This window comes from Amblyomma americanum, chromosome 1 (assembly GCF_052857255.1).
Source record: "Amblyomma americanum isolate KBUSLIRL-KWMA chromosome 1, ASM5285725v1, whole genome shotgun sequence".
Lineage (NCBI taxonomy): Eukaryota > Metazoa > Arthropoda > Arachnida > Ixodida > Ixodidae > Amblyomma > Amblyomma americanum.
In genome coordinates, this window is record NC_135497.1 from 85,707,084 (window position 1) to 85,733,338 (window position 26,255).

Consider the following 26,255-nt stretch of genomic DNA (forward strand, 5'->3'; position numbering starts at 1 on the left):
TAATTCAAACTATGGTTTCGGTCAGGCTGTCGTGCCCCTTCTGTTGCTGCACTCTAAACGGAATGGAGTAAAAAGGAGCACTCCCTTTTTAAAAACTCCCATGTAGGCGTATTAATGTTTAGAGAGCGTGCAGGCTGATCGAGCAGTACGTCCTGCAGGCCGGTTGTGCGCAAACCAGCCAGGGGTGGAAAGGACGGTTTGAAAAGCGTTTTTTTTTTTTAGCAGCTTATTACCGAGGCGGCGGCTCTTCCTGTTGAGACTTTTTTAATAGCGTATTGCCGCGTACCGCCACTGATCTCCACTAGGTGGCTGAATGCCGCTTTCCCGCTTTCCCAAGTGGGCGCTAATGAAGCCACTGGAAGTTGGACCAAAAGTCGAGTGTCTGCTGTGTATTTCAATGCAAAAAAAAAAAAAGTCGCGTATTTCGCTCTTTCTTTCTCATTTTTTTTTCGTTGTTCTCGTGTAATGTCTGCTGTTATATCAAAGGAATAAGCAAGCTGAACGCACGAAATGTGGGCATTGTTTGTAGGACCCTGCAATTTCAAAGAAACCGAAGGAAACAGAGAAACCGAAGAAAACAAGCACGCGGGTCTCACCCTACCGCAGCAAAGGGGTACGTGCTTAATACACTACGTTCTTATCTGGTTCTTGTCTTTCTAGCGTAAAGGAGCAGTGTATAGTGGAATTACGATGAGCCTAGGTCATCTTAAAGCCGAATTTTCGCGTAGCAAATAAAAGGCGAACGACGGCGCGGAAATCCTGACACTCGAAGAGCCACTCGTTTTCCAGCTGCTGCAGTTTCAGTTTTAAGTTGCAGGCGGTCGATGTCTCGTCTCATCGATGGCGGGTGATGTTTATCGTTTTAGGGTGTCCATTACCTTCCAGACGCACTTTTAACCTGACTCCATAGCGCAGCCACATTTCAGCTGCATAACGCGAGAGAAACGACTGACCAGAAAGACGAGTGCTGCCGCGCGCGTGACATGCGCTGTTCGAAGTCACCTGCACCAAGTATCACGAATAAAAGCCAATTCAAGCTTAATTTGGTACAGTACGAAATAGTACTTGATACACTCCGCCGAAAAAGCAGTGCCATACCTCTTGGAGGCCCTAATGTGAACTAGCAGAACAACGTCGGCACCTCACCAGGTAGTAGCCTCGCTCTCGCTCCGGTAAAAAAAAAAAAAACATAATTCGGTAAAGTGATCACTGCAAACTCGGCTGGCTGGTGAAGTTTCCACCTACCCTTTCTTAAATGTATCCCCCACCGATGCTATAACGTGCGTAATACAACTGTGAGCGGCTTTTAAATTGTGCCATCTATGGTCACGTGAGTTCTCAGAGCACGCATATGGGGAGAGGGGGTGTACCAGAACAGCGTTCGCCGTCACTTCTGCGCAGGCAGGACAAAAGGGTTTGGGAGTTTTTTTTTTTGTTTTTTATATTTTTGTCCCCCAATGAGAACGCAAGATACGACTTAAATTGTCACTCGGGTATCACAAGGACCACCGAAAGGACTATACTAAGCTCAACATGCGTGCTGCTCACTTGACTGGGCGAAAAGCCAAACTCCAACCGCACAAGCGAGCACTACTTCGAAAGGAACGATCGTAAACTTGCAGCGTTACCGCACGCTTGGCGCCTACAGTCTACCGGCAAGCCACCCACGGAAAGGGTACTCAGACTATTAACGAGGTCTCTCTTTCTAATTAGTATTATAATTATGTTGTTGTTGCTGCTGCTCGCTTCGGTTCTCTTCAGGGTATATTCCCGCCACCGCTTCGGCAGGGAGCATGTCCCAAGCAGAGGCTTCCCGAGGCTAGATCGCGATCACAACAGCAGTCAGCAGCGACGTGCCGACAAACCCCGCGGGCGCGACCCTTAGCTTTCGGACGCCGACGAAAGGCGCGAGCTACGCGGTCTGCGAACGAACGAGCTGTGGATGGCGGGGAGGGGGGGGGGGGGGGGGGGGGGGGGGTATATATCGGCGCGGCCATGGCTGCGCGGGCGAGCAGGCGCCACGAGCGGCTTTTTTCTAGCACACGGCCGTGACGGCGAGCGTTCACCTGCAGCGCCGGCGCACGCGCTTTTTCATTGGGGACAAGGCCTGACGTAACACACATCTCAGTTCCACGGCGGGGGCAAGGTCTCGCCGAAGCACCATTCCTTCGGCACTGCAGCCAACCAGGCTTGCCTGGCCGACCGAGCCGCGGCTTGACGGCAGCGGCGCTCTTGTCGACGCGCGCTCTTGTCGACCGACAGAGAGGACTTCCTTAGCGCGCCGGCAGAGAGCGTCTGCTGGGATCTGGAAAGCTCCCTCCTCCAGCAGCACCGGAAAGGAGAAAGCTAAACGTGACGCAGGAACAACGCTACGGGCGGACAGTTGAGTGCCGCGCTTTGTGCCGTGTTTTCCGAGTTACAGTACTGCACTATTCACTTACACTCATTCCGACTAGCCGGGGACCCTTTGGCTAACCGCACGTAGGCTGCGAAGCTCCCACGGGCGACAGTTTTGAGCTAGAGAACGCGCGATTCTGATTCTGAAAGTGCAGGATTGTTGCAACGTTCAGCCGCAAGCACAGACGTCGTGGGCGCCTACGCAGTGAAATCGGCTCACGTGATCCGTCTCGGCAGTTGGGGCTCGCGAACGCAGACGGTTCTGCGTAAATGCGCCCGCAGCAGAAGAAAGTCGGAGGTCAGACGTTTCTGCTGGGGCGCGGAGGGAAGTGCACTGCAGCCCCGAAAGCTCCGGAAAGGCATGGTTCGCGAACTATTGCTTGGCTCCAGTGCCTTCCATGTTATTCTACCCAGCACGACCGCCCGTAGGAAAATCGGATGCTAGAAACAATATTGGTCATGAATTGAGGTTGCGCTGCCTAATTGGTGACATGGCTGAGTAATTTGAGCATGGCAAAAATGGCGGCGACTAGTGCCTGGGAAAAAAAAAAGTGTGTGTGAATAGGGTGAGGGGGGGAGGGGTGAAGCAGATAATTACTTTGAGCTTTTGCGATGTGCATCGAGACGAGGAAAAAGGGGTGGAAGCTATTCCATTCGCGTCCCCTCTTACTTTGTGAACAGAGCAACAAATGCTCTGCGGAACGTTTACGCGCCAGTCTTCTGTGATTATACAACGAAAAACTATAACCCGCTTTTTTAGGCATATCTCATCTGCGCGCAGCAGCAGCAGCAGGGTGTGATAGTATCGGCGCCCACTTCTGGGCTGTGTTGCGAGCGCCCAGGCGACGCGGACGGGCGCAAAGCGGCAACCGTTCCGTCGACAAAAAGCGCGAGGGCGTATAAAGAAACAAAGAAGGCGGGAGAGACGCTGGGAGCTGTGACGCACCGTTCAAGGCGAAAAAACCGCGCGGAGAGGAGGAGGCGGCAGCAAAAAAGCAGCAAACCCGCCGGCCTCTACGCGCTACCCAGAAACTCAGGTTCGCGAGAGCGAAGGGGCGCCCGCCCGCCGCCATAGCAGGCTCTCCCCTAAAGATAGAGACCCCGGGGGGGGAAGCAGGCGAGAGGGCGCCGGCCGCTTTCGCCTACGGTTTTGCCGCCGCGGCAGTGCACCCGTTTAGCTCCACCCTCGGCGTGCGCGAGGCTCGTGTTTGATTGGTCGGCCGCTGCCGAGATGTAAACGGGCGCTCTGCGTGAACGCCTTGCTTCGCGGAGCGAGCAAGCGTAAATCTCGGGTGGTTTTCTCTCTCTTTCTTTGATTCTTCTCTCTCGCCCAATATATGGAATCAAAGGAAGTATGCAGACAACTAGCAAATAAAAATGTAACGTTCTGACACACTGACTCCGTAAACACACAGTTTTTTCTTTTTCGAGTATTTCCGACTTAGCGAAGCATGCGTACGCTGAAGTAATGTAGAAGCGCCCCTTACGCTGCTTCAAACTGCTCCCAGAAACTTTACCCGGAGCACAAACCGCAAAGAATGCCGGTTTTTCGTTCTCTTATCGTTTTACACACATGCCACAACTGTTTATTTACAGCGGCGGCGCGAATTAGGGCCTGAGTTGGAACATAGCAGGCTCACGCAAAGACATAAATGTGAGAACTTGAGAACACTTCAAAACTTTCTTGCCATCAAAGGGATCGGAATATTGCTAAGAACTGACTAAAGAGGACTGATGACTGAAGCATTCTTTGCTCAATGGGGGAATGTAGCATTGCAAATTGGAAAACACAAGGGGGGGGGGGGGGGGGGGCTAGGAACAATTTGAAGTTAGGGCCTTGTTAACAAAAATGTACACCGACATGCAGTCGAAGGCATGAGTTAAATTAGAGAAGTTCTATCTTACCTCATTATCAAGTACACTGTTGCTCAAGCACTACGCCTGTGTAACGAGGACAAGATAACCAGGGGTAAACAATAAAAAAAAAGAAACACTGGCTTTTGGCTTCTGCGGGCTAATTTTGGACATCACAATTTAAGGTGCAGTTTCGACAGAAACAGAGTCACCACTCTGTGTACGGCCGCACATTAAAACGGTGGAAACGGTCGAAAAACTTCTCTTGCCTCCTTCGCAACCACGGGACAAAGGAATTGTTTGCAACGAAGTTGGTTAAACCATATCCTTTAAAACTAAAGCACGTCTAATTAACCATCCATCCTGAGCGCATGAACACGTGCCAGTACAGTCAGGCCGTGAGATCCATTTAAAATGAATGAATAAAGACAAAATACAAGATGAAGACTCGGGAAAAAAAAAAAAGGCGCACAGCCGTACAATGAAACCAGTACAACGTTTGCGAGACCGCTGCAGAGAGTCGGATTTCAGCTGCGCGCTACTCAATTTGGCAGCATTGAGGGTCCCGCCGCGGCGGCCTCCGAACAGGAAGCCACTCGGGGTCCAGACACGCAGCCGCCGGTTCAGCTGGCTAACCCGACGGGGCCCAGACCGGGACCCCCGAATGCAGCGCGCAACGCTTCCGCCGAGCCGGTGACGCAAGGATCGGATGGTGGCGGGGGGTCTCACTTTCGTTTCGGGGAGCGCGCGCCGGCGAAGAAAAGCGCGGTTCTCCCTCGGGATGTCGTCACCAGTGACCTAGAATGGGCCGCGCGGGTCGTTCACCCGCCAACCTAGTCACGCGCCGCGCAGCCCTCCTCCCGCGCGCTAAGGTTGTTCCTCCTCTCCCGCTGGCAGCCGCCCTCGGCAGCGCGCGCCGTTGATACGGGCATCGATTGGGCCGCGTCCGCTGCACTCTTTGCCCCGCTGCGCGGCACTGCTTTTTTCGGGACTTCCTCCCCCTTGTCCTTTTTCTTCTCGCTCGCTGTTTTGCCCTCCCCCTCTTTCCGCGGCAACAGGAACTCTTCCCTCCCTGCCAGCCCCCCCGAGTGCCCCCAATGACAAGCACGAAAGTTGCTACTACTTACACATCGATCGCGCGGACGTGAGCTATCGATCCGCCGATAGAACGGAACTTTGTCACTGCTGCGAGGTAGTGACGAAGCCACGCCGAAAGTATTAATGCCTATGATGCACGCACAAGGAAGCGCGATTCGATCTTGCGCTTGGCAGAGTGGAGCCACGTCGGAGGCTGTCCTGAAGAATGTATACAAGCACAATGCTTAAAAAGAAAAAAAAAATATATTCGTGTGGGTGAATCGAAGGCTGGGTTCACGTGGGTCTAACGGGTTCTCGAATATTCCACAGGAGTGTGTGAAGCTTAGAGCAACAAATGCTTCACTTATTTAGGCTGTTACCAACTGCTGCTTGGAGGTATCGCAGGAAGTTCTAGAAATGCTGACGCCTGGATAAGATGGTTTCAGTTTATTGTTACTTTACTACCGTCATAAGTCAGTAGGCGCGTTTTTTTTTTTTTTTTAGGCGCCGAGCTCCTTTTTCGACAGAAACCACCTGATGCACAACTAGACTGGAAGACCACGGGTGGGGAGAAACTGCAAACTTGCTCTGCCGAACAGCGAGTGTCTTCATTTCCTGCAGAAAACAACTCCCCTCGTGCCCGTGCAGAGCAGCCATCAATCAATCCTTCCCCACTTTCTCGCGGCAGCGAACTGGCCAAACTCCGCGCCGCACCGTGCAAAGGGAGCACCGAGAAGAAGGAGGCCGGTCGGTCAGTTGCTCCCCTCTTTCGTATGCATCGCGGAAGTGCTGATCAAAGCCCGCAAGGGTGCCCGTGAGGGCAGCGACAGAAAGAGGCGCGCAGCCAGAAACAAGCACCACTACCACGCGGTACACATCCGCGCGGCGGCCCACTCCGCTCGCACGAGGGGGGGAGAAGAGGGGCCTACCAAAATAGAGGCCAAGCGCCCGCGTTGCGTAAGTGTTAGGCGCAGAGCGAGGAGGCGAGACACCTCCTTGCTCCGGACCACAAAGATGGCGCCGGGCCTGCCTATTTTTCCCCTTTCTTCTTTTCTTTTCCTGGAGAAAGCGAAGCCGCGCGCTTCCAGGCGGAACTTCCGCGCGCCGCGCGAGGAACCGCCGCGTGCGGCCGCATTGCGCAACCGCCGTCACACGCTGCGCGCCGAGCGACCAAGTGAGCCGAGGCGCGACCCGGGGCTCGAACACCGTCCAGATCTCCCTCCCCCCCCCCCCCCCCCCCCCCCCAACTTAGTAGGCACGGAGTTCGGCGCACTACGACAGGCAACATGCCCCGATGAAACATAATTCATAATTAGATTAATTGCTCGCTTCGCACTGTGCAACAAATGTCATGCGGACATGCGAGTGCTTTGGAAAATGCTGAAAGCAACTGCGAACTCGTCCGCAGCCATTCATTTTTTCACGAAGAGCGCCCGCACACTCAGCCGTCACACCTTACAACATGCGCTAGTTCATGCATGGAATTGGCCAGCCAGTAATGTTACATGCTGCACACCGGCCGACGAAAGAAAATCTCGCAAGAACCGTAGCTATTTCATCCGCGTGTAAAGCCTCCCCCATTCTGGTAACCTCCGCTATAAATCGTAAATATTGTGATTACTGTGCTTGCCGTGAAGTTTTCCGATGTTATCGATTCGCACTTTATAAGCCGCGACACTGTGTGGATGAAATAATATTTTGAAAGCGCTATCCATGACTTCCATAACGTTTCATAATGAATAAATCAACCCGGCCCACGTGAGACAGCAGTATGGCCTCCCTCTCATTTCAAGTAAATTTTACGCATATACGAAGCCTCAAGTCCAGCCGATCGCCTTTCTGCGTCATATTAGGTATAGACAACGACTTTCATCCATTGAACATACGAACGACGGAGCGAAAATTTCTCATCGTCTTATTAAGAAACCGCGTGCAGGAATGCCAGCATTTTGAATACCAGCATTCATGCTGTATCCCTCTTCATAAGCGTTTACCGAACGCCATCACTGTCGATTTTACAACTTGGAAAACTGCTAACGGCTTAGTGCCTTTAAGACAAAAGAACGTTGTATGCTCTAAGCTAGCTATATTGCAAAAGTAATGGGCATTATTAGAAAATCAGTAGAACTCGCACTGTTAGGGCAGGTATACACAACAAGCGTGCCTACGAAGATGAAAGGGAAAGGAGACCGTAGAAAAATGCGCCACTATCTGCATGCAGCTGCAGCACGCAGCGAAACGGAGAGAAATACAGCAGCAGTGCGCACAAATAAAGCACTGGAGCAAGACAAGATGTGACCGCATAGCGTTCACGCACACAACCAGTGCTTCACTACAACCAGTGCTTCACTACGGAAGATAGACTTGCTTAATGCCACACTTTGTATACGCAGCGTCGGACGGCAACCATCCTTGGGAGTGAAGGAACCATGAACGAAGTAATGTGCTTCCTTTGCGGCTCATTTCTCGCTCTTTAGACTATTGGCTGGTTAGCTGGGAGCAACGAAAGCGAGCTACCACGAAGCCGATACCACCAAACTAGTTACACTCGATGCCTACAAAAAACGAAACTGAACAAAATGAACAGATAGGGCTCGCAAGCTGCCGTCGTCGAACATGTGCAAATCATGCGAACGACTACGGCACATTCAGCGCACAGTAGTACATCACGCTCCGGCTGGAAAGGCAGTTCCTCCATTCAACGAGAGAGACGTAGGCGAGCTTTCATGCGTCATGCATCGCCGCGGAACCGGGGTACCCTACCGCGAGATGCGACGCACAAAACTTGGAAAGCATCGTTTTCTCGCGCGCACCACGCTGCCAAGTACGACAGACCGGCATAACGCGAGCGAACAGCACACGCGCGCGCTGAAAGTCGGGAAGCGCGCACACCAGCGCGGGCTCCCGGCGCTCGGAAGCGCGCGGTTGTTGCGCGTGCGGTTACGCTGTCGGCGGAAGGGGTACTCACCAATCGCTCCTTCGTGGGGCGGCTCGGCCGGCTTGGCTTGTAAGAGTCCCTGCACCATGGCTGCAGCTCACTCGCGTTGGACCCCGGGCCCGTTTCGGCGGCACATGTGCGCGGACGGCAGGCAGGCGATCCAGCGCGGCCGCTAAGAATCCGGTCGCGGAAGTCGGCAGCTGCTCGCGGCCGCTCGGAAGTTGGATTGCGGCGGCGCCTCGACCAACTTCGGCGGCAGCGGCCCACCTAGATTCGCGCAGGCAGCGCGCCGGCGCGAGGGCGAGGGGGTCGGCCGCGAGGAGGGGAGCCCAGGACGTTGACCCGCTGACGTCGGCCGCGGTGGCGCTGCCAGCCCCATTGACATAGTTTCCCGGGCTCGAGGAAGCGCCCGCGTTCCGGAGGAGCCCCGGCGCGCTGCAGGAGGAGGAGGGCCCGCCACCGGGCTCGGGTGTGCGCTCGCCCTGCGCGCAGTCAGCGCGCGCGCGCGCGCTCAGACCCATCGGGCTACGGTGCGCTCCCTCGCTCCAGGTGGGCTACAAGCTCCGCAGGGTGCGCGCGAGGCACAGCAGCAGTCTGGTGCGCTACCGGGGAAGCCGCTGCACCCCCGCGAATTATTAGTGGAGTCTATTCTAGTTCAACTTTCGCCACAGCCGCGAGATTGCGCGCGCTCTGGCAGCTATTGCCACAAGTAAAAGAAAGTGGGGTGCACAGACCGAGCTCTGCCTATGCAACCACCGCCACTCTAAAAGTAACACTTAGCATCACATTTATGCATACCATAACCATAATCAAACTGCTGAAGCGAAATGACGACATCTGGCCCTGGCCTTAGATTGCAACTGTAAGTAAGATTCAAGAATGAAATTACAGTGGTTTCCGGAGTGAAGTAGCGTTCACTGAAAACTTTTCCGCTCAAAAGTATAGCTGCTCTTTATTACTGTGGCTCACGAGTGGACATTCGACAACATGGGGAGCACAGTTTTAGAAGTACAAAAGAATGCGAGATAAAATATCCTCACATACAACCAGGCGTGACAATCAGTCGATGACGTACGACCTCTTGCTACCGTTCCTTTTTCCACTTGCAGGGGATCCCTTTCGTAATTAATTACAACAATTTCAACATGAAGTAAGAGGGGCGTGGGTGGTCTAAATGTAACGTTTTCGCCCTGTATCTGCTCCTGCAGATACAGGGCGATAGAAAAAGCACGAGAAATATACGGTTCCATTGAGACTACCCCCACAATGACCCATAAATCTACCCCTGCAGGAGCGTCTCTGTGAAGCCTCTTTTTTGTGTTGACTCGACATATAATATGAAGCCAGAAAGCGATAGATACCTAGTTTGCTTTTTAAGTTATGTATTCATTAATGTATCCATGTCACAGAGAATGTTTATGGGTTAGCATTAGAAGGGTCTGTTCAAGCGGAAATGGCGGCTGCTGTCTGTCAATATCCAGTGGAAAGGCTGCGAACGAACATGGTATGCCACCTCGGATATAATGAACTTTAGTGTGTTAACCACTGATATACCGAACCTAAGTCTACCAGCTCAGGTATAACGATCAATAGTGTATCAACTTTGGATATAACAAACGGTTAGCTGCTAACGCATTCAAACACTCCACCGATGATCGCGCAAGTTTTTTTTATTAATAAAGTTTAATTAGAAAGTCAACGACAACATGTTATTTAATTAATCATTTAATGTTCACAGACATGTCTAAGCAACGCCGTCGTGCACCATGACTATTAAAGCATTTTATAAAACGTTTGCATTAAATAAAATGAAACGCCCTGTATAACATGGTTAAATATACATCCCTGCCATAGTGACGCAGCTCAATCATTTTGTTGTTGACCACTGGGTGAAGAGTTCGATTCCCGGCTGCAGATTCAGCACTCAGATGGAAGCTCATTAAAAAAGGTTCATTTTTTTTTGTGGTGTATACGTTAAAGCACACGAGACGGTTGGAATCGGTCAGGAGCCTTGCACTACTGCGTGTCTCATATGCCTGGTTTAAGTTTGGAACTTATAAATACATTACATTAATTATGACCCCTAACAGAGCAGCGTGCACTTAAGAGTCGTCGCAAGCATAATCGTATTTTGGTTATCACTGATGGTCTTGTGCTAGTTAGCTAAAAAAAAAAAAAACGTGACTCTTCTTTCATATGTGGCGCCACAAAGGGCATGCATTTTCTGGAACTGCTGATAAAGGAAACTACCTCGTCAGGCCGCCTGCAATCCCTGCCCGGTTTATATACTCAGTCCAGCAGACTGCGCCTATAGCTCTCTTGTTCCCGAAGTTAAGATGAAAAAGATTGCCTTTGACCATAATGCCGATAAACCCCGTTGACCAACTGTATCGTGCCTCGATCTGTGCTGAATCATTGTGCAGAGCAACTGACGGCAAAGGCAGCTCACAGAAAAAAAATGAACATGAGCGACAGCTGTAGGCGGAAGTCATCAGGCACGCATACGTGCTGCGACTGGCGGAGGAGCACCTCAAGATTCCTTACAATTTCCTCTTCTTGGCACCCAGTTGACGGGTTCCTATACGCTCCTATGACAGGAGAAATGATCTCGTCTCAACGACTGCACCGTTACCGCCACGAGTGATAAATTCGCAGATCATTCCAGGTCACAAGAAAAGAAATCCTTGTGAAGGGGTTTAAGGTCAAACGCTTTATGAGCCGCCAACACGTGAACGATACGGGCAAGTGTATTTCTGACGTCAGGCAAGCTGCGTCTGCCCCTGTAATACAGCATCCCGGAAAGCTGACATTTTTTTAAAGCACCGAATCACGAAGAGGAGGAGAAATCATGCCGACCGATGCTTATGGTTTGTAAGCGCGTATACCACATGAAACAGGCAAAATGTCGTTCTTAAAAATCATGGTATAGGTTTTATCACCTGTGAGAATTTTTTCGTGTCGTATATATCTATCTCGCGATCTAGTGATACGTATGTCTGACGAGTTTACTTTACATGTCCGTTATGACATATAGGACTCTCTGAGTCAGTATCCTTGGCGTAAAGGTTACATTGCAGATGACCCTGAAATGCGGTTTTACTAAAGTAATTTAAATAACAACCATCTGCACCACTGGTGGTGGTAAGACCTAAAATTCGTGGACAGCATTCACTCAAACGGTGGCTGAGGCTCGTGCGCTGAATGTGACGCGCTGGCGCTGATATATGCCACAAGTTGACAGCGCCCATGGGACTCTTTCGTGACACCAATACATCGTTCAGCTTCACGCTATTTTACTGCTCTCCCCCCCCCCCCAAAAAAAAGCCAAAACGCTGTCGATGGTTATAATTGGCAGCCATTTATATTAACTGCACTAAAAATATCACTGCACTAAAAATTACCGCTGCATTGCCATTCTCTTCTGGCCTTTTAACCGGCCGACAACGTCGAGTTGTTAAACTCACGGCAAGCGTGGGAAAGATCGCGGATTACGCCCGAACCGTCATATCTTCCAAGCACAGCATTGGCTCTGCGTGTTCGCACAGATAGCGTACCGCGTTTGTCCATAGAGCGCGCGAGAGGTGCGCTTGTAGGAGCAGTAGCAAACACGTGCACAGTATCTGCTGGATTTGAGATGCGCGGTGGTCCCTTCTGCACGTCTTGCGCGTCCAGGTGGCTGCATTTGCGTATACGAGCTGCGGTGCCGAACACCCCAGGTACGACCAGATGCCGCATCAGGCCCCACGGCACGCCGCTCACACGTTCTGTACAAGAGTGGCGCGCTCTGTACCGATGGCGGCTTATTGTTGTTAACAAACCAAATAGTGCACCGCGAAGCAGCGAAGGAAAATCATTCTTGCGAGCCACTTCGCTATTCGCCGATGGGCGGGTGAGCTAACAAGCCGTTGAGACACACGCGCGAGTATTGGTACAAAAAGAGTGCTGACCGCCTCGTGAAAGAGGCTAAAGGAATGCTAAGAGACCGAACAGTCCTTCAGAGGTGGAAATAATGCATCGCGTATGCCGTTTCAAGTCCGTGTGTTCTCGGCTACCCCATTTATTACGGGTGCCGAAGGCATTCCCGCATTTCGCGTGGGTTCGGCCTTCGTTTGAGCGATTCGCATTTGCTTTGCCTTGTATGCGAGGGGACAAGTCGAGCTCCATATTTGCGCAGCCCAGCATACGTCTCACTGGAGGTGGCCTTCCACAGATGCCAACGGTGTGCCGCGAGCACATCACGCGAAACAGCCACCTTTTGAATACAGCACGCTTCAGAGGAAGTCTCACTGTAACCGTGCGAACCACCTGCTTTTCAGCAGCGGTACACAGGCAGGTTTTTTGCTTTGCTCAGTGGACACCAAGCGATTAGCTCTGAACTTCGTTTTAAGTCTTGCCTGTGTGAAATGCTGTTCGCCGGAGGCTTTCAACGAAACCAATGTCAATGAAAAGATGGCGGAGGTGTTAGACGAGCTTTAATGTAAACTGGAAGTTCTTGCTTGGCCGGAGACGCATGTCGCTGCAGATGATGCGGGAAAACGAATCGTTGTATATTCCATCTTGAATATCTAGTGCATGATTCCGAGGGTACCTCAATGATGCATAGGTTCCCCAGGCATTGCTTTGGGAATCCTGAGCACTGTGCGTAAGATGAGTTCAGACCAAGCTGATCAGACAGTTCGCAAGTTCTCTGCACGCAAGACCGGTTTGCGATAGTGCTGCGATTGGTCAGTTCATGGGTGCAGAGGAATGAAGAATCGGCCACTGATCCGTACCAGGAGCTACGTGGGTCTGGCCCAAGGTTCATAGGGGAGGCACGTTTCGTTCAATGTAGAAAATGTCGTCGCAATATGTATCGACCGTTTTTAGACAATTCTCTCACAATGCAAATGAGAATTCTTAATTCTCTGAGGCGGCAGTATACCAAGAAATTACAAGCTGCATCATTTTTTTGTTGAGCGATCCAACCTGAATTAATAACCGGCGACTTAGCTGTCTTGAAAGCTGCTCCGTACTAAACAGGCGAGTAGTCTCAGGCCGCTTCAGCTTCATCGCTCCCACTTAGTCGCCTAGTTGATTCGTTTTCCTTCCACTCAGAGTCGAAGTCTGGCGAACATTGGCTCCCACCCTGTGCCACTGGGACCCATGGTTTCAGTTTTCACTCGCGGACACTACCAGAGGCCATCCGGGAAACCAACGGAACCTTACAACCGAGGAACGCTGCAGGCATAAGGTTCAGCCATCTCTGTGTCGAATTTAATGCAAGTCTGGACACCTTACATCTGTAAGTTGCTCCAGACAAATGCGCGCCGTGAGCTTGTCTTTCAGTGAGCAGCGCAGTAACCAGCCGCACACGCCCAGAGCAGGACCGCCCTCGCGTCCACACGCTCATTACCCCGCTCTCGACATTCGCGGGTTGTTCACACTGGGCTCGTTCCCAACGCTTCAAGTACGGTTCTTTAATAAATTTGAAGCAAGTTTTAACCTTCAAGGTGAATGGATGTTTTGAAGCCGGTTGCCCCGGCTGCATCGGCACCTTGCCGGTTAACCTGGGCGGGACAAAGAAGTCGCAGCGCGCCACGCAGCCCGGTCTCCGCAGCCCTTGCCTAACGATGGTGGGGGGTCCCCCTGCGCGAAAAGTGCGGAGAGCCGGGGCGAGGCAGTTTCCTTCCCGCAAAAAGCTTTCTTTCTGAAAAGCGTTCTTCCTCCTCGAGGCAGTGGGTGACCTTGAAGGACGCCGGCGAGGAGGCCCGCTTGTCCCCCTCCCTGCTGCCGCCTCGGCGTTCCGCTTGGCCTTGCGGTGATACGCGGACCGGCTGCGGGAGAGGGGCACTGTTGATCGCCGTGCGGGCCGCTCTCGCTGTGGCCCCCTCCCCGCAAACGCTTCTCGCTTGCCTGCCTGTTTCTTTTCGCTCTTTTGTAAACATCGCCCCGTGAATGGAGGAACGTGTTAGGAACTCTACGCTGCGACTCCAAGTCGGCGCTTTCGGACAAGAGCGAGTTCACAGAATATGAATTTGGTGGCCAGCAATGTACAGACTAGCATAAACGAAACAAGCAAGGAGGATCCACTGCAAGTTTACTATCGCTTGACAGTCGGCAGAATGTCACCCGGGGAACTCGATGCGGTCAATGGAGAGGCAAACCTCTCTCGGTGCGGTTCAGTGAATTGTATCGGCCAGGTGTACGAGGCTATGTAGAGTTCGGTTGCTGACGTCCATACTACGCCCCTCAAACGGGTGCGTGATTCCATGCTGATAGTGCTCTCGCAGTAAAACTGAAGGAGCTTGTTTGGCAGCTGGCTTCTTAGGGGTATGTATACATGTCGACCTCAGGCCGAATATCACTCTAGCCGTTTCACTAGTGCATGCGCAGAAGAGATAATAAAAATAAAGCGGTTTGTGACAGATGCCTTCCTTTCGTGAGCCGCTCGATATCGTGAGGCCGGCGCATTCATTTTTGCTCGATGGAAGCGCTTAGGCGCGACGCAGAGAGTGGACCCACCGCGTCCGAATGCCTTTGGCTTTCCCTCGTCTCGGAGCTCGCATCCCAGTGGACGTAGAGGCGTTCATCGCGACAGGCAGCGCCCACCCACTGACGTAGCTGCCAACGCGCTTTCCAGAACCGAGGGCAGAGCGTCGTAAAGCGTGCACAGGGGCTGCAACCGACACGGGCGGCCCATCTCGAATCGACCCACTTCCCTCGGCACAGCGCCATCTTTATCAGCCGACCCCCGTGCGCCACTGCGGGGTAGGGACCACGGTGCCTTAGACGCCACAGGCAAGGAACCACACCTCTATCTCTCTCACTTTCCATATCACCTTCGCACGGAAGCGGCTTCACTTTCTGTTCGCGCTCCGCTTATCCCTGCCCGCAAAGCCTGCATTACAGTTAAGCTAAAGCCCGATGTCACGCTTGTCACTCCGATGGTACTCGCATTTCTCTGGTGTGGCCCGTTTCTTGGCTGTAACGACTGTCAGCACCCCATTGCTACGTTCTGACGCATGGGACCCTCTGCAGACACCATCGCACGATACCGTATCGCTTATTTACAGTCAAGTATAACGACAGCATCGACTCGAAACTTGCCGCCAGGAAGTGTGTCAAGCGAAACCTTTCGCTGCCTCATCGTGAACCACATCCTCAGCGTCCTGTAGTACTATGACCCGGCACATACTCTAGGATGTTACTGACTGGCAGGATCCGATATCCTGCCTCAGATACGGGTGTGAAGAAAAGAAAAATAGCAGATTGGGAACTGAAATTTAGAATGCACAGTGATCGTCCAGTCGTCGTCTTTACGCGCTTTTTTCCCAAACATGCATATTAAACAACTCGGCAAACTTTCTGCTCTAGTCAGTAGAGACTAAGAAAACAAATGCGGAAGACGGATTGTGAAAATTATCGTAACATGGATTGTATATTTTGTGAAGTATTATCATAGTTATCGTAACATGAGCCGTACATTTTATGCTAGCGGTACTTTCTTCTCGAGCGCTGCGGCAAAAAGATCGCTGTCTGTGTTTGAGCATGAATTAACACCCCGCGCGCCACGTCTCCTTCCCCGCGTTATATAGTGCCCGCTTGGCAACAGCGACCGTGCACCCCTTCGCGACGAGCACTGGGCCCTATTAGGGCTCGGCGGCCAACCGCTCTGCTTGATCCTAGACTGAAGGGGTTGCCCAAATCGTTCTTCGCGCAGATATGCCGCCGGCGAATGACACGAACCCCGGGGCACGAACAAATCGGATTGCAGCTACGCGCGCAGAGCAAGTCAGAAAGAGGCTGGCTCTTTTTTCCTTTGCGTAACCGGCAGCCAGGATCCTGCTAAACTGGCGGCGTTGTTTCTGGGAACCGCGGTCCTTAACTGCATACTGCTGTTTCTTTTGGCCCTCGCCGTTGGTTTGGCCACGTGTTCAACCTTGACCTTATGGCGTGGATCAATATAGCGCGCCCTTGAAAAAAAAAACTGCAGTGCTCGACTGCTGCGATCGATAGCTTGGCGTCTGCGCATTGTTTCTATAGCGGCACTTCGCTGCGCATACGAACACCTTGCCTTTCCGGGCCAACGGCAGCTGTCTTCGAAAAATATAGCGCACGCTCTTCCCTTGGCGTCCGCTCCCACGCGGAGGGGAGGCCGGACAAGCTGTTGCCATGCGGTGCTATACCGCATGCCGTTGATTACACGCAGGAGGCCGCGAATGAGACCGATACCCTTGTCCATCTCCGAATCACACGTCTGTTGGACGTTTTACGGCGTCAGCTGTTAGTGCCAAAAGCGCGAGATGTCGGTGTCGGCGACGTCCCCATCGCGCGCAGCTTGCTAAAGGAATAAGAACGCGCGTGAGATGGCGGGAAGTTTGCGCAATTCGTGCTTCCGAATACGCGACTAAAATGATGCCGCATTAAGACCCTGCGGTGGTCGCCGTCCAAACTGAGGCACGGCAGCTTCAGCGTTTAAGGACCCCACAGTCCTTATAAAAATGGTCTGCAGTCTTTCTATAGAGTTCTTATAGACTCTACTGCCTTCCTATAAACATTTTCCTCTCGTCTATTCATAGTGTATATGGGCTGCGTCTAGACTTATACAAAAATGTCTACTAAAATTGCGTGCCCATTGATCTATAGATTGTGTGTAAATTTGCATTGTCTTTAGGCTAGTCTATGGAATTTTTTTATGGAATGTCTTTAGACTTTATTGACAAAAGCCTAAGGACAGTCTATAGACTGTCTAAAGAAATTTTTGTAAAGGTGTGCGAGCCCCGCACATGCCAGAACACGCTATAGGAGACATCGCAGATGAGCGAAAGAAAGCCGAAGGAGCCACGAAAGCGCTTCACAAGCGATTCCGGGACACCTTTGGTTGGTTGCAGTTGTCGTGTGTGTGATCGTCTGTTGTTCAGAAAGTACCCATGGTATTACCCCTCGCTTGCCACACTACACTGAAAGAGACGTTTCCGACTGGCGACATTGCTACATTCCAATTGCGAACCCACTGTCCCTAAATTTCGCGTTATGCTGGGGTATAACCATGTGGCGTAATTTTTTAAATTTATTTACATATCCTGGAGACTTCTATCGGATCCACTGTTTTTTTTTGTTTTTTTTTAGGGGAGGGGGAAGGGAAAACAAAGATAGGATAGATGTTGGTTTCATTGGGCTATGGAGTGTAACGTCCCAAAGCGACTCAAGTAATGCCAATGCCAACAGGTGCTGTGGGTAACGTGATAAATAAATAAAAGCTACGAGGGCCGCGATAGTGGAGGTCTCCGGATAATTTCGACCACTTGGCGGTTCTTTGACGCGCACTGACATCGCACAGTACACGGGCCTCTAGCATTTTGCCTCTGTCGAAATGCTACCGCCGCGGCCGGGATCGAACCCGCGTCTTTCGGGCCAGCAGCCGATCGAGGAGAGATAAATGTGTCTCAGGGCCTATGAATGTACAATTTTGGTATCAGTGAATAAATTCGCACACAACTCGTTTGTGTAATAGAATAACAGCTGTTCGAACGAGTATAGAACGCACTACATAGGGAAATCAGTAAAAAGATTAGTAAATATACCTGTATACAAACCCTGACAACTTGTTTAGCTTGTTGGTAGCAGTTTGTGGCTAAGTGCTCTTGTGACACGTCGCCGACTGGCGCGCGAGTTTCTTCTGATAAAATCGTGTGTCTTGACTAGAGCAGTTCTTTTCACCGTTCGCGAGGGTTGAATTTTTATATGCGTAGTAAGCGAAATAAATAAAAGGGCGGGGGGTAGGATATACAAAGTATACAGCAAGGGCGTTGTTGGTAATGATTTGTATATCAAGCATATCGCAGCTGCGTTCGCGTGATATTCGCGTTGGCTGTGGCATTGTGTACAGCGCGTGCAGGTCGGATCCGAATTTTATAGTCTGAAAACTATGCTGTGTTTGCTACTAGTCGCCACTGCTGTTTCGGCGTCCTCATTCGTGGCCTGTGACCAGTTATCGAGGAAGGGGTTGTTCAAAAGGGGTTGTTCCATATGTGCACAGATTGGCGCATGGACTCAAAAATGCTGCCGGGCGTTATCAAATTCCGGTTGTGTTTTCCGCCCCTCGGAAGTTGGGAGCAATCTGTTCACAGGTGCACAAACGGATGGAAGAAGGAGGCGAAAGAACGGTACGAAAAACAAGAAATGAATGCAACATCAAACACAAAGCCCCGTTCGTTACCTGTGCCAGGGGGGTTGTGTACAGATTGCCGTTGTCGTCTGGTGCACTATACATCGGCCAAACTGGACGATGCGTCAACGAGAGATTAGGAGAACACCGAAGATTGCTCGGGGGAGATTCTCTTGATAACCTTCCTAAACATTGCCGCACGTGCATTACAAACGACAAGGAAAAGAAAATCCAGTGTAAACCGGTTTTTGAAAAAACGACCATCCTATTCAGGCACAGGGAGCAACTCACGTGTGAGCTCATGGAAGCCTTCCATATGCGCATCAGTGGCGATAAGTGCTGTAGTCAGACTTCCGTCCGCTTCTCTGATAGGGAGTATCTGTTCTTAACCAAATCATTGGGATTCACGGGGTAACTTGTGGTGTTCATGACGTTTGTTTGTTTTTGTTCTTGTTGGTTTCACTATTTATTCGAGCATTGTCTGGAATAAACTTTCAGTTGTGAGTAGCGCTCGTCTTTGTCTCGCTTGTCCTCATTTTTCCGCGCCAACTTCTCCAGTATGCATTTCAACCAACTAGCCCAACTTTCTGCTCTCCTAAGTTGTTCCACAGGTCGGTCCTCGGTGAAAACGTGGCGGTCCGGTCTTCTTGGGCGTGCACGTTGCAAACTGAGGGAGTGATCCATCCTTGCAACACTTATACACTTAATTTGCAAAAAAAATAAGCTTATCGGCTCAGCGCATTAATCAGCGAAAGCTGATTGGCATCGCGGCTGAGAGGTCCGGAGTAGCAGGCCCATTCTGACAACTTCACGGGCGACTGCCCGTTTTGGCGTCTATACGCTCACGTCTATACGCCTTCCTCCGCTTGCGGACTTCCGTTCGATCGCGTTCCCGGTACACTTCACGGACTCCAGGGCCCGCTTGCACGAAGCAGATCGCGTAGTTACCAGTGTTGTCTTAATCGCAGTCCAAGACCTCCGTTTTAGTACTCAGGAAAGAAAAGGCGCTTAAGCGGCTCACTGGGTCAGTGGACACCTCATTACCGCTGTGAAGTAGAGATGGTGTCGACCTAGAAACTGTGGCAGTTATGCACCTTTCCTTTTCTTAAAACCAATGCAGTGTTTGGACTCCGTTGGTTCTGAGAAAAGAAAAGACGCATAACTGGCTCCCTGGGTGAGTGGACACATCAATCGCGCTTTGGGGTACGTGGCGGTGGTACAGACCTCACGCATTACTTGTAACGCGTTACACGGCTGCCGTTGTACCCCCTAAATTGCTTCTACTAAATGGCTTGTGCAAAACTATAACAGCTCTAAAAAATATACGCAAATCAGCCCCAGTGGCCGATATATGAACTCGGTGGGCTTAAGAACTTTTAAGTCAGAGTTCGCACCTGACGTAACCTTGTAAGCCTGATCAACGTTAGCTAGCGCTGAGCTTAAGGCCGTTTCACATGATGCGATTGTTGCCGCAGCGCAGTGCGATTTCTGCCGCTGTGCGACAGAAATGCGCGTCGTTCTCGTCGCAGGGCCACTGCGACAGACTTTCAACAAGTTGGTCGCACTGTCGCAGCGTCGGTGCGGTCGCAGCGATGGCCACAGTAGTCAGCCAATAGGAGTTCAGCGACATGACAGGAAAATCTCGAAAACGTCTTATTGAACTTAATAATACATCACGGATCAATATTATTACTCATGATTACGAAATCAACGCCTACGACGATGTTTGACATTTATTGCAGCCGAAGAATTTTCGTCCACTGAAAGGCCGCACCGACGCTAGGGTGCCGACGGCACCGAGAGAAATCGTTGGCATGTGAAACGGCGGCTGCGATTACCGTCGCAACGGCAGTGCGACCGGGCCGTAATTTTTCGTTCCCGTCGCACCATGTGAAACAGGCTTAAGCCATTTTTCTCGTCGGACCATGCAGGGCTGGCTTCACGATGTCCGCGTCTCCTCCGTTTCCCTCCACCGAGAGGCCCCAGTGTGCCTCGCTTAACTACCTTCTCGGTCATGGTGGATAGTCGGTCTTTCCTCCGTCAGAAAGTCATCCAATGAAATCGCTTCCTCCCGCCAAGGTTAGGTGGCGACCGCATGTCGACTCGATGGTAGACCCCGTCTGTGAGGAACAAAAACAAAGCAAGGCCCGCTCATAACTTCACGCACATGTCCCCTTTTATTCTTCGATTATCCCTAAGGGAATAAACCACGGATATCCTGAAAACATAAAAAAATGTGCTTCAAATCTATAAACGTGGGTAGGTCGGCGGTTAAATAAACGTATCTATATGGATATATATTTGTCTGGGATATCAAAAAGATATATTAATGCCCCATGGGGCCAAAACGAGTCGTCGGGCGTCACCTGACCGGGGCATTCCCATTAGTTGGAGGGAAGTGGCGTCACCACACCGGAATTCATGTCACTTCCGATAGAGGCATCAACAGCTCATGCTATCGCATTGCCAACATATCAGAAAATTAGGCGTCCATGCGAATTTCGCATTATTGTTTACTCTGTCAATGGGGATAATGTGGCAATTAACGACGTTCTCTGAATGTTCAACATAATATATATGTATATGCATGGGTGTGTTCAGATGGCAGCAATCGAAGAGGTCCCATGATTATTTTTTTTTGTCTTCAGTGAAATTTCTCAAGTAATGAGCACATGTGTCGGCAGAGAAATAGCCTTTAGTTTTATAAGAAACGCTCTAATTTTATAAGGAAAAAATCGCAATCACAACGAGTGGAAACACTGCTTTTGCGATATCAAAAAATTCCGAGTTTGGAGCGACCTGAAACGAAACATGAAATTGTCGACCTTTAATATTTCTTCACTAATTATATGCGAACTTTTCTGTATGCATCAGCGGAAGAAATTTTTTCGCAGTTCAAATTTCAATGCATAAAAATCGTAAGTATTACACAAAAGGTTAAGCAGTCCAAAAAGGGCACATTCCATGGCGATCTTTGTACAAGATGGAATGACAACTTGACGCCGAAACTTTTCCTCTGTATTCTGCGGTGCTTTCCACTACCGCACGGAAAAAATCGTACTTCTAGACGAATGATTTTTTTTATTAGTCGCGGATTCAAATCTTCCGGAATTCAAGAATTGCAAAAAAAAAGCCGCCTTTTGACTCCCATTAAAAAAAAACTATTATCGTTGATTTTTTGCAAACTTTCCCTGGAAGACCTTCAGTAGTTGGCAATTCGTGCGGAGGAATAAAGTGCTGCATTATTTAGTTTAAATCTGGGACATTAAATGCATGTTGCAGACCATATTTTATTCCTTTACCATAACCTGATATTGTCCGTTAAAGAGAGTAACAATTACGAGTTTGGCTTCGCACTGACTGCATGTGGTTGCATTTTATTTACCACAATGGCAGAGTTTCTAGAAAATAACTTGGGAGCTTCCTTTAGCTTATCAGCCCCGTTTTTAATATGTTCAAGTGTTCACAAATATCCTATTTCGCGTAGATCCTCCAGGTCTGATTGATGGTAGCAAAAAAAAAAAAAAATGCGTCCACCCTTAACGTAACTGTTTCAGTGTTATATCGTGTTAATTTAATTTTTGTATCGATCGCTGCGCAGCTGTGGGCCATTTAAGTAGAACTGATACTCGTGAACTGGAGTCGATGGGTGGCACCAGCCGACCAGGAAGCGACACCGACTGAACGGCTGAAGGCGCCAGAGCGCTTGTCCGCTCGTGGATTTTGAATTCGTGGCGTGCGTTGCTTCTGGACATTGTTAAAGGTATCACAGTTACAGGACTTTCGAACGCAATGAATGCAGCAGAAAATGACGTTATTTATAAAGGCAGCGAGGAACCGGGCACAGGTAGCAGCGGCAGTGATAGCGACGAAGAAACTGATATCTGCAACTACGCGCCAGATTTAGCATCAGAGTCATACTGTATGGTACGATAAAGGAGTTCTCCGAAATATATTCGGGAAATTGGAATCAAGAATGCCGTTGCATGTTATATATATATATATATATATATATATATATATATATATATATATATATATATATATATATATATATATATATATATATATATATATATATATATATATATATATATATATATATATATATATATATATATATATATTGTTACGTGGTCCAGGCGCACGTGGTCCAGGCGAGAGGTACGGGGATCGATACCCCGCACCTCCACCAAAGATGTTACGTGGTCCAGGCGGGAACGACGCGAGAACGCCAGGGCACAGCACACAGGTCAAGAGCACAAGGCGGCCCGCACAGAGCACCAGGCACAGAGCACCGAATCCCAGAGCACGCGCCTCCAAGAGTCTTCATTCATCTCTTCTTCTATCCGTTGCAATATATATATATATATATATATATATATATATATATATATATATATATATATATATATATATATATATATATATATATATATGTGTGTGTGTGTGTGTGTGTGTGTGTGTGTGTGTGTGTGTGTGTGTGTGTGTGTGTGTGTGTGTGTGTGTGTGTGTGTGTGTGTGTGTGTGTGTGTGTGTGTGTGTGTGTGTGTGTGTGTGTGTGTGTGTGTGTGTGTGTGTGTGTGTGTGTGTGTAATTTCTCATCGTGAAATTCAATTCAAATACCTCGATATGGAACGGCACATTGAACTGTTCAGTAATGTTCGGCTGAAACGCAAGCCGAAGCAGACTCAGGTACAACTAGACGATATTGGTTTGTGGAGTTCATCTACACGTGCCATAGGAATGCAGCGTAGCCCACTGCCGTTCTCATCTCTTATGTGCACATACTGCTTTCGGGTTGCGGTGGTCCTATATGAAGAAATCTCTCTCCCGAAAAAAAAAAAAAAAACCTCCGTTGCACTCAGGTAGTCATTTAAATTTCAGTATTTTCGTCGAAAATGAGGGTAAAGCTCGAAAGCGTCTCCGCATAAAATGCTTGTTCCCACGATTCCCACAGCGAATGGGCGCGCGCTGTGTCGTAACCAATACTCCAGAACTGATTCCACTGCGAAACGATGACGTGAGTCACATAAGAAGCGTTGCCTGCACACGAGTAACACAGTTCTACATGCGGAGCATGCGAATAGCGCTCACTTTACATGTCCTGTTCCACTCATCTATATGTTGTCCCGAAAGTAGTAGTCAGGCTGACTGTATGCGGAACGACCAGAATGCTGATACCGTTTAGCGTGCGTTTGAGTGCACCTACGAAGCCACTGGCTGTTTCTATGCCCTCGCTTCCAGACGAAATCAAGTTTTAGAGTTTTTCTTCACGTTGGCAGGCAGTTTGGTTCTCATACGCCGGTATAAATAGCGATTGTCCAAGTCGCGAGGGCGAGAGAACCACGAACCGCTCTTAGGTGCGACGAGCTTTAATGATTGGGTCTCCAATTTGCTTGGATCTCTGATTTGGATGTATTTTTTGGGGGTCTCTGATTTGCTGATGAGAGGTGCAGCTTCCATCTGATCATCAGCCGGATGGCTTCTCCCACCGCATGATCTCTCATTAGCGCAGCCCTGGGCCAGCCGCGACCACCTTACCCTAGAGAATTCTGCAATTTCATCTCTCCGAGCTTTTCAACGAATCACTTTAATGAAATGCACAGGAGTTTGCTTTACCGATGCTTAAGCATAACCGTAATTTTAACAACGTAGTGATATAATGCCCACGGATGTCGTGTCAAGAGTGAAAACCCTTGCCCCGATTAAAGGTGCACTAAAGAGGAATCTGAACTCGTCTTTTTGCCGCGGGAACTCTATCTACACGTTGCGGACATTCTTAGAAACTTCGATTTATGTGATGTGTGGCCGATTGCCCTAATTAAATCGGATTAAACGTCCCGGCTCCCGCCTCTTTTTGAACTCAACGCAGTAGGTAGGCGGAGTCAACCAACGCGTGGAGTGCCTTTCAGCCAGTCCAGTGACGGCCTCGCTTTTATTTTGTTTTTTATTATGTTTCTGTGAATAAACGGTTAATCACAGACAACATAGCCGCAAATTAGGTCCACGAAAATAAAAAAAAAAACTACACGTGGACTCTTTTATTTACGTATCACTCCGCCGATGGCAGAGCGGCAAGCCGCCACGGGACTGGCTGACGCGTTGGTTGACTCCTCCTACCTACCGCGTTGAGTTTAAGGAAAAGGCGGGAGCCGGGACGTTTAATCCGATTTAATTAGGGAAATCGACCACACAGGACAATAATTCCAAGTTTCTAAGAATGCCTGGGAACGTGTAGATAGAGTTCCCGCGGCAAAAAGACGAGTTCATATTCCTCTTTAGTGCACCTTTAGGACGCGCCTTGACGAAAGCTTCGATGACTGGGCTCCCAGTACTTTACAGAGAGTTCAGAAAAAAGCCAGAAAAACGATGCAAGCAAACATAAGTTGTGTGCGTCACGAAGAAGTAGTGGCAACCGAGTTTCGCTCTATTCGTACGGACGAGGTCTCCGATTATAGGCCTCAGTCTACTATCTGTAGCGATGCCCTTTGCGAACTGCGAGAAAAAATAGTTCAGTCCAGAGAAGCTGATGCAGAAAAAATTATGTGTGTGTGTGCGGGGGGGGGGGGGACGGCACTTGAGCTCCGCCTTAAGTGTATGACGCGATAGCGCAATGGGTTAATGCCCATATATGCATAAAGCCATTCTCTACTTTGCATTCATAAATTGCTGGGCGCTCTCATACCACTCCCGGCGCAGCGGCCCAGGTTGCTCTCCCCGAGCGACCAATGATTAATTTAACTGCCGCCTGCCACCGTGGGCAGTTTGCTCACTATCGTGTGTGCAGGTTGTGATGAGGCCGCAAGGTCACGTGACAAAGGTAGCCCACCTGCCTCCTAGGTTGCTCTGAAGTTCGCTGACCTTTCCGCGAACTGGTCGGTCTCGTGTTCGCGAGGAATGCCGCACCGGTGGGGTCGGAAGTGGTTGTATTGTGATCAGCTCGTCGCCAACAAAGGGACCCGTCCCGACCCTGCCTCCCCTTCTTGCAGCGGACGTCCTTGTTTACTCCTTCGCTGTCACGGGCATAACCAGTCTTGAAGAAGCCTAACCATGTGCAGCAGTCGACATGTGTGCGGCGTTAAGGGGTCGCCCTGGCTTCGGGAGTGCAGGAGATAAGGCCGGTAGGAGCCGAGTGACCATGAAGCGCATCCTTCCCTTAACGAGTGTCTCGTTTTTTTGTTCGTTTCTGTAAACAACTTGAGTGATCGTCTCGTCGGCGTATGTTTGTCTCGCACACACGTGTGCGAAAGAGTAAACAGATGGAAATGTTAGGAATGTGCCGTGGGAAATGGTAGTCGTGGTTGTGTTGTTTGCGCGTTTGATTGCAACCGCTCCTTTCCCAAATGTTTAATCAGTAGTGTTTCCCCAATCTGTGATTAGTTGGCGGAAACCTTATTTTTCTTTCCCTAACCACCGATTGCTGAGGTGAGTCGCTTGTAATCTTATTGGTTGCTGTCCCCGCTAAGGGCGGACACAGAGGGTGTAAAAGCAAGCGCTCTGGGTTGAAACCTGGCCTGAATTCGTCTGATCAACGGTTTAGTCATGTTGTAAATAGTTTCCTCCTTGCTCATTTCTTCTTGTTTTATTTATGTTGTAAATAAACAGTTAACCTTCTCCTTTCCTCGAGTAGCGTGAATGTTTGCGAGCTATAACCAGCGGGTCATTAAGAAACCCCGATTTCATCATCAACAAGGTGTTTCCTCTCATCGCCACCTGAAGGGGATTGCAATTGGCGCAGTCTGAAGAGGGGAAATTCAACTGTTGCTCTCTGGGCGCCACCTGCCAGAGTCATGCTCACAACGCCGCCGCCGGATTTTCTGGGCAAAGGGGTCTTTAATG

The 26,255-nt window shown here is 50.0% G+C and overlaps 1 protein-coding gene and 1 long non-coding RNA gene across 2 annotated transcripts in view; one reads left to right on the forward strand and one right to left on the reverse strand.

The window, feature by feature from the left end:
* The window catches only part of Eip75B (Ecdysone-induced protein 75B), a 68,575-nt gene extending 59,929 nt beyond the window's left edge, over positions 1-8,646 (reverse strand). The window contains exon 1 of the mRNA XM_077646078.1: positions 8,297-8,646. Coding sequence (XP_077502204.1) covers positions 8,297-8,354 — 58 coding nt within the window. The 5' untranslated portion in view covers positions 8,355-8,646. The remainder of the gene's footprint in view (positions 1-8,296) is intronic.
* LOC144113156 (uncharacterized) overlaps positions 1-26,255 on the forward strand; it is a 119,081-nt gene that overhangs the window by 57,139 nt on the left and 35,687 nt on the right. The window lies entirely within an intron of this gene.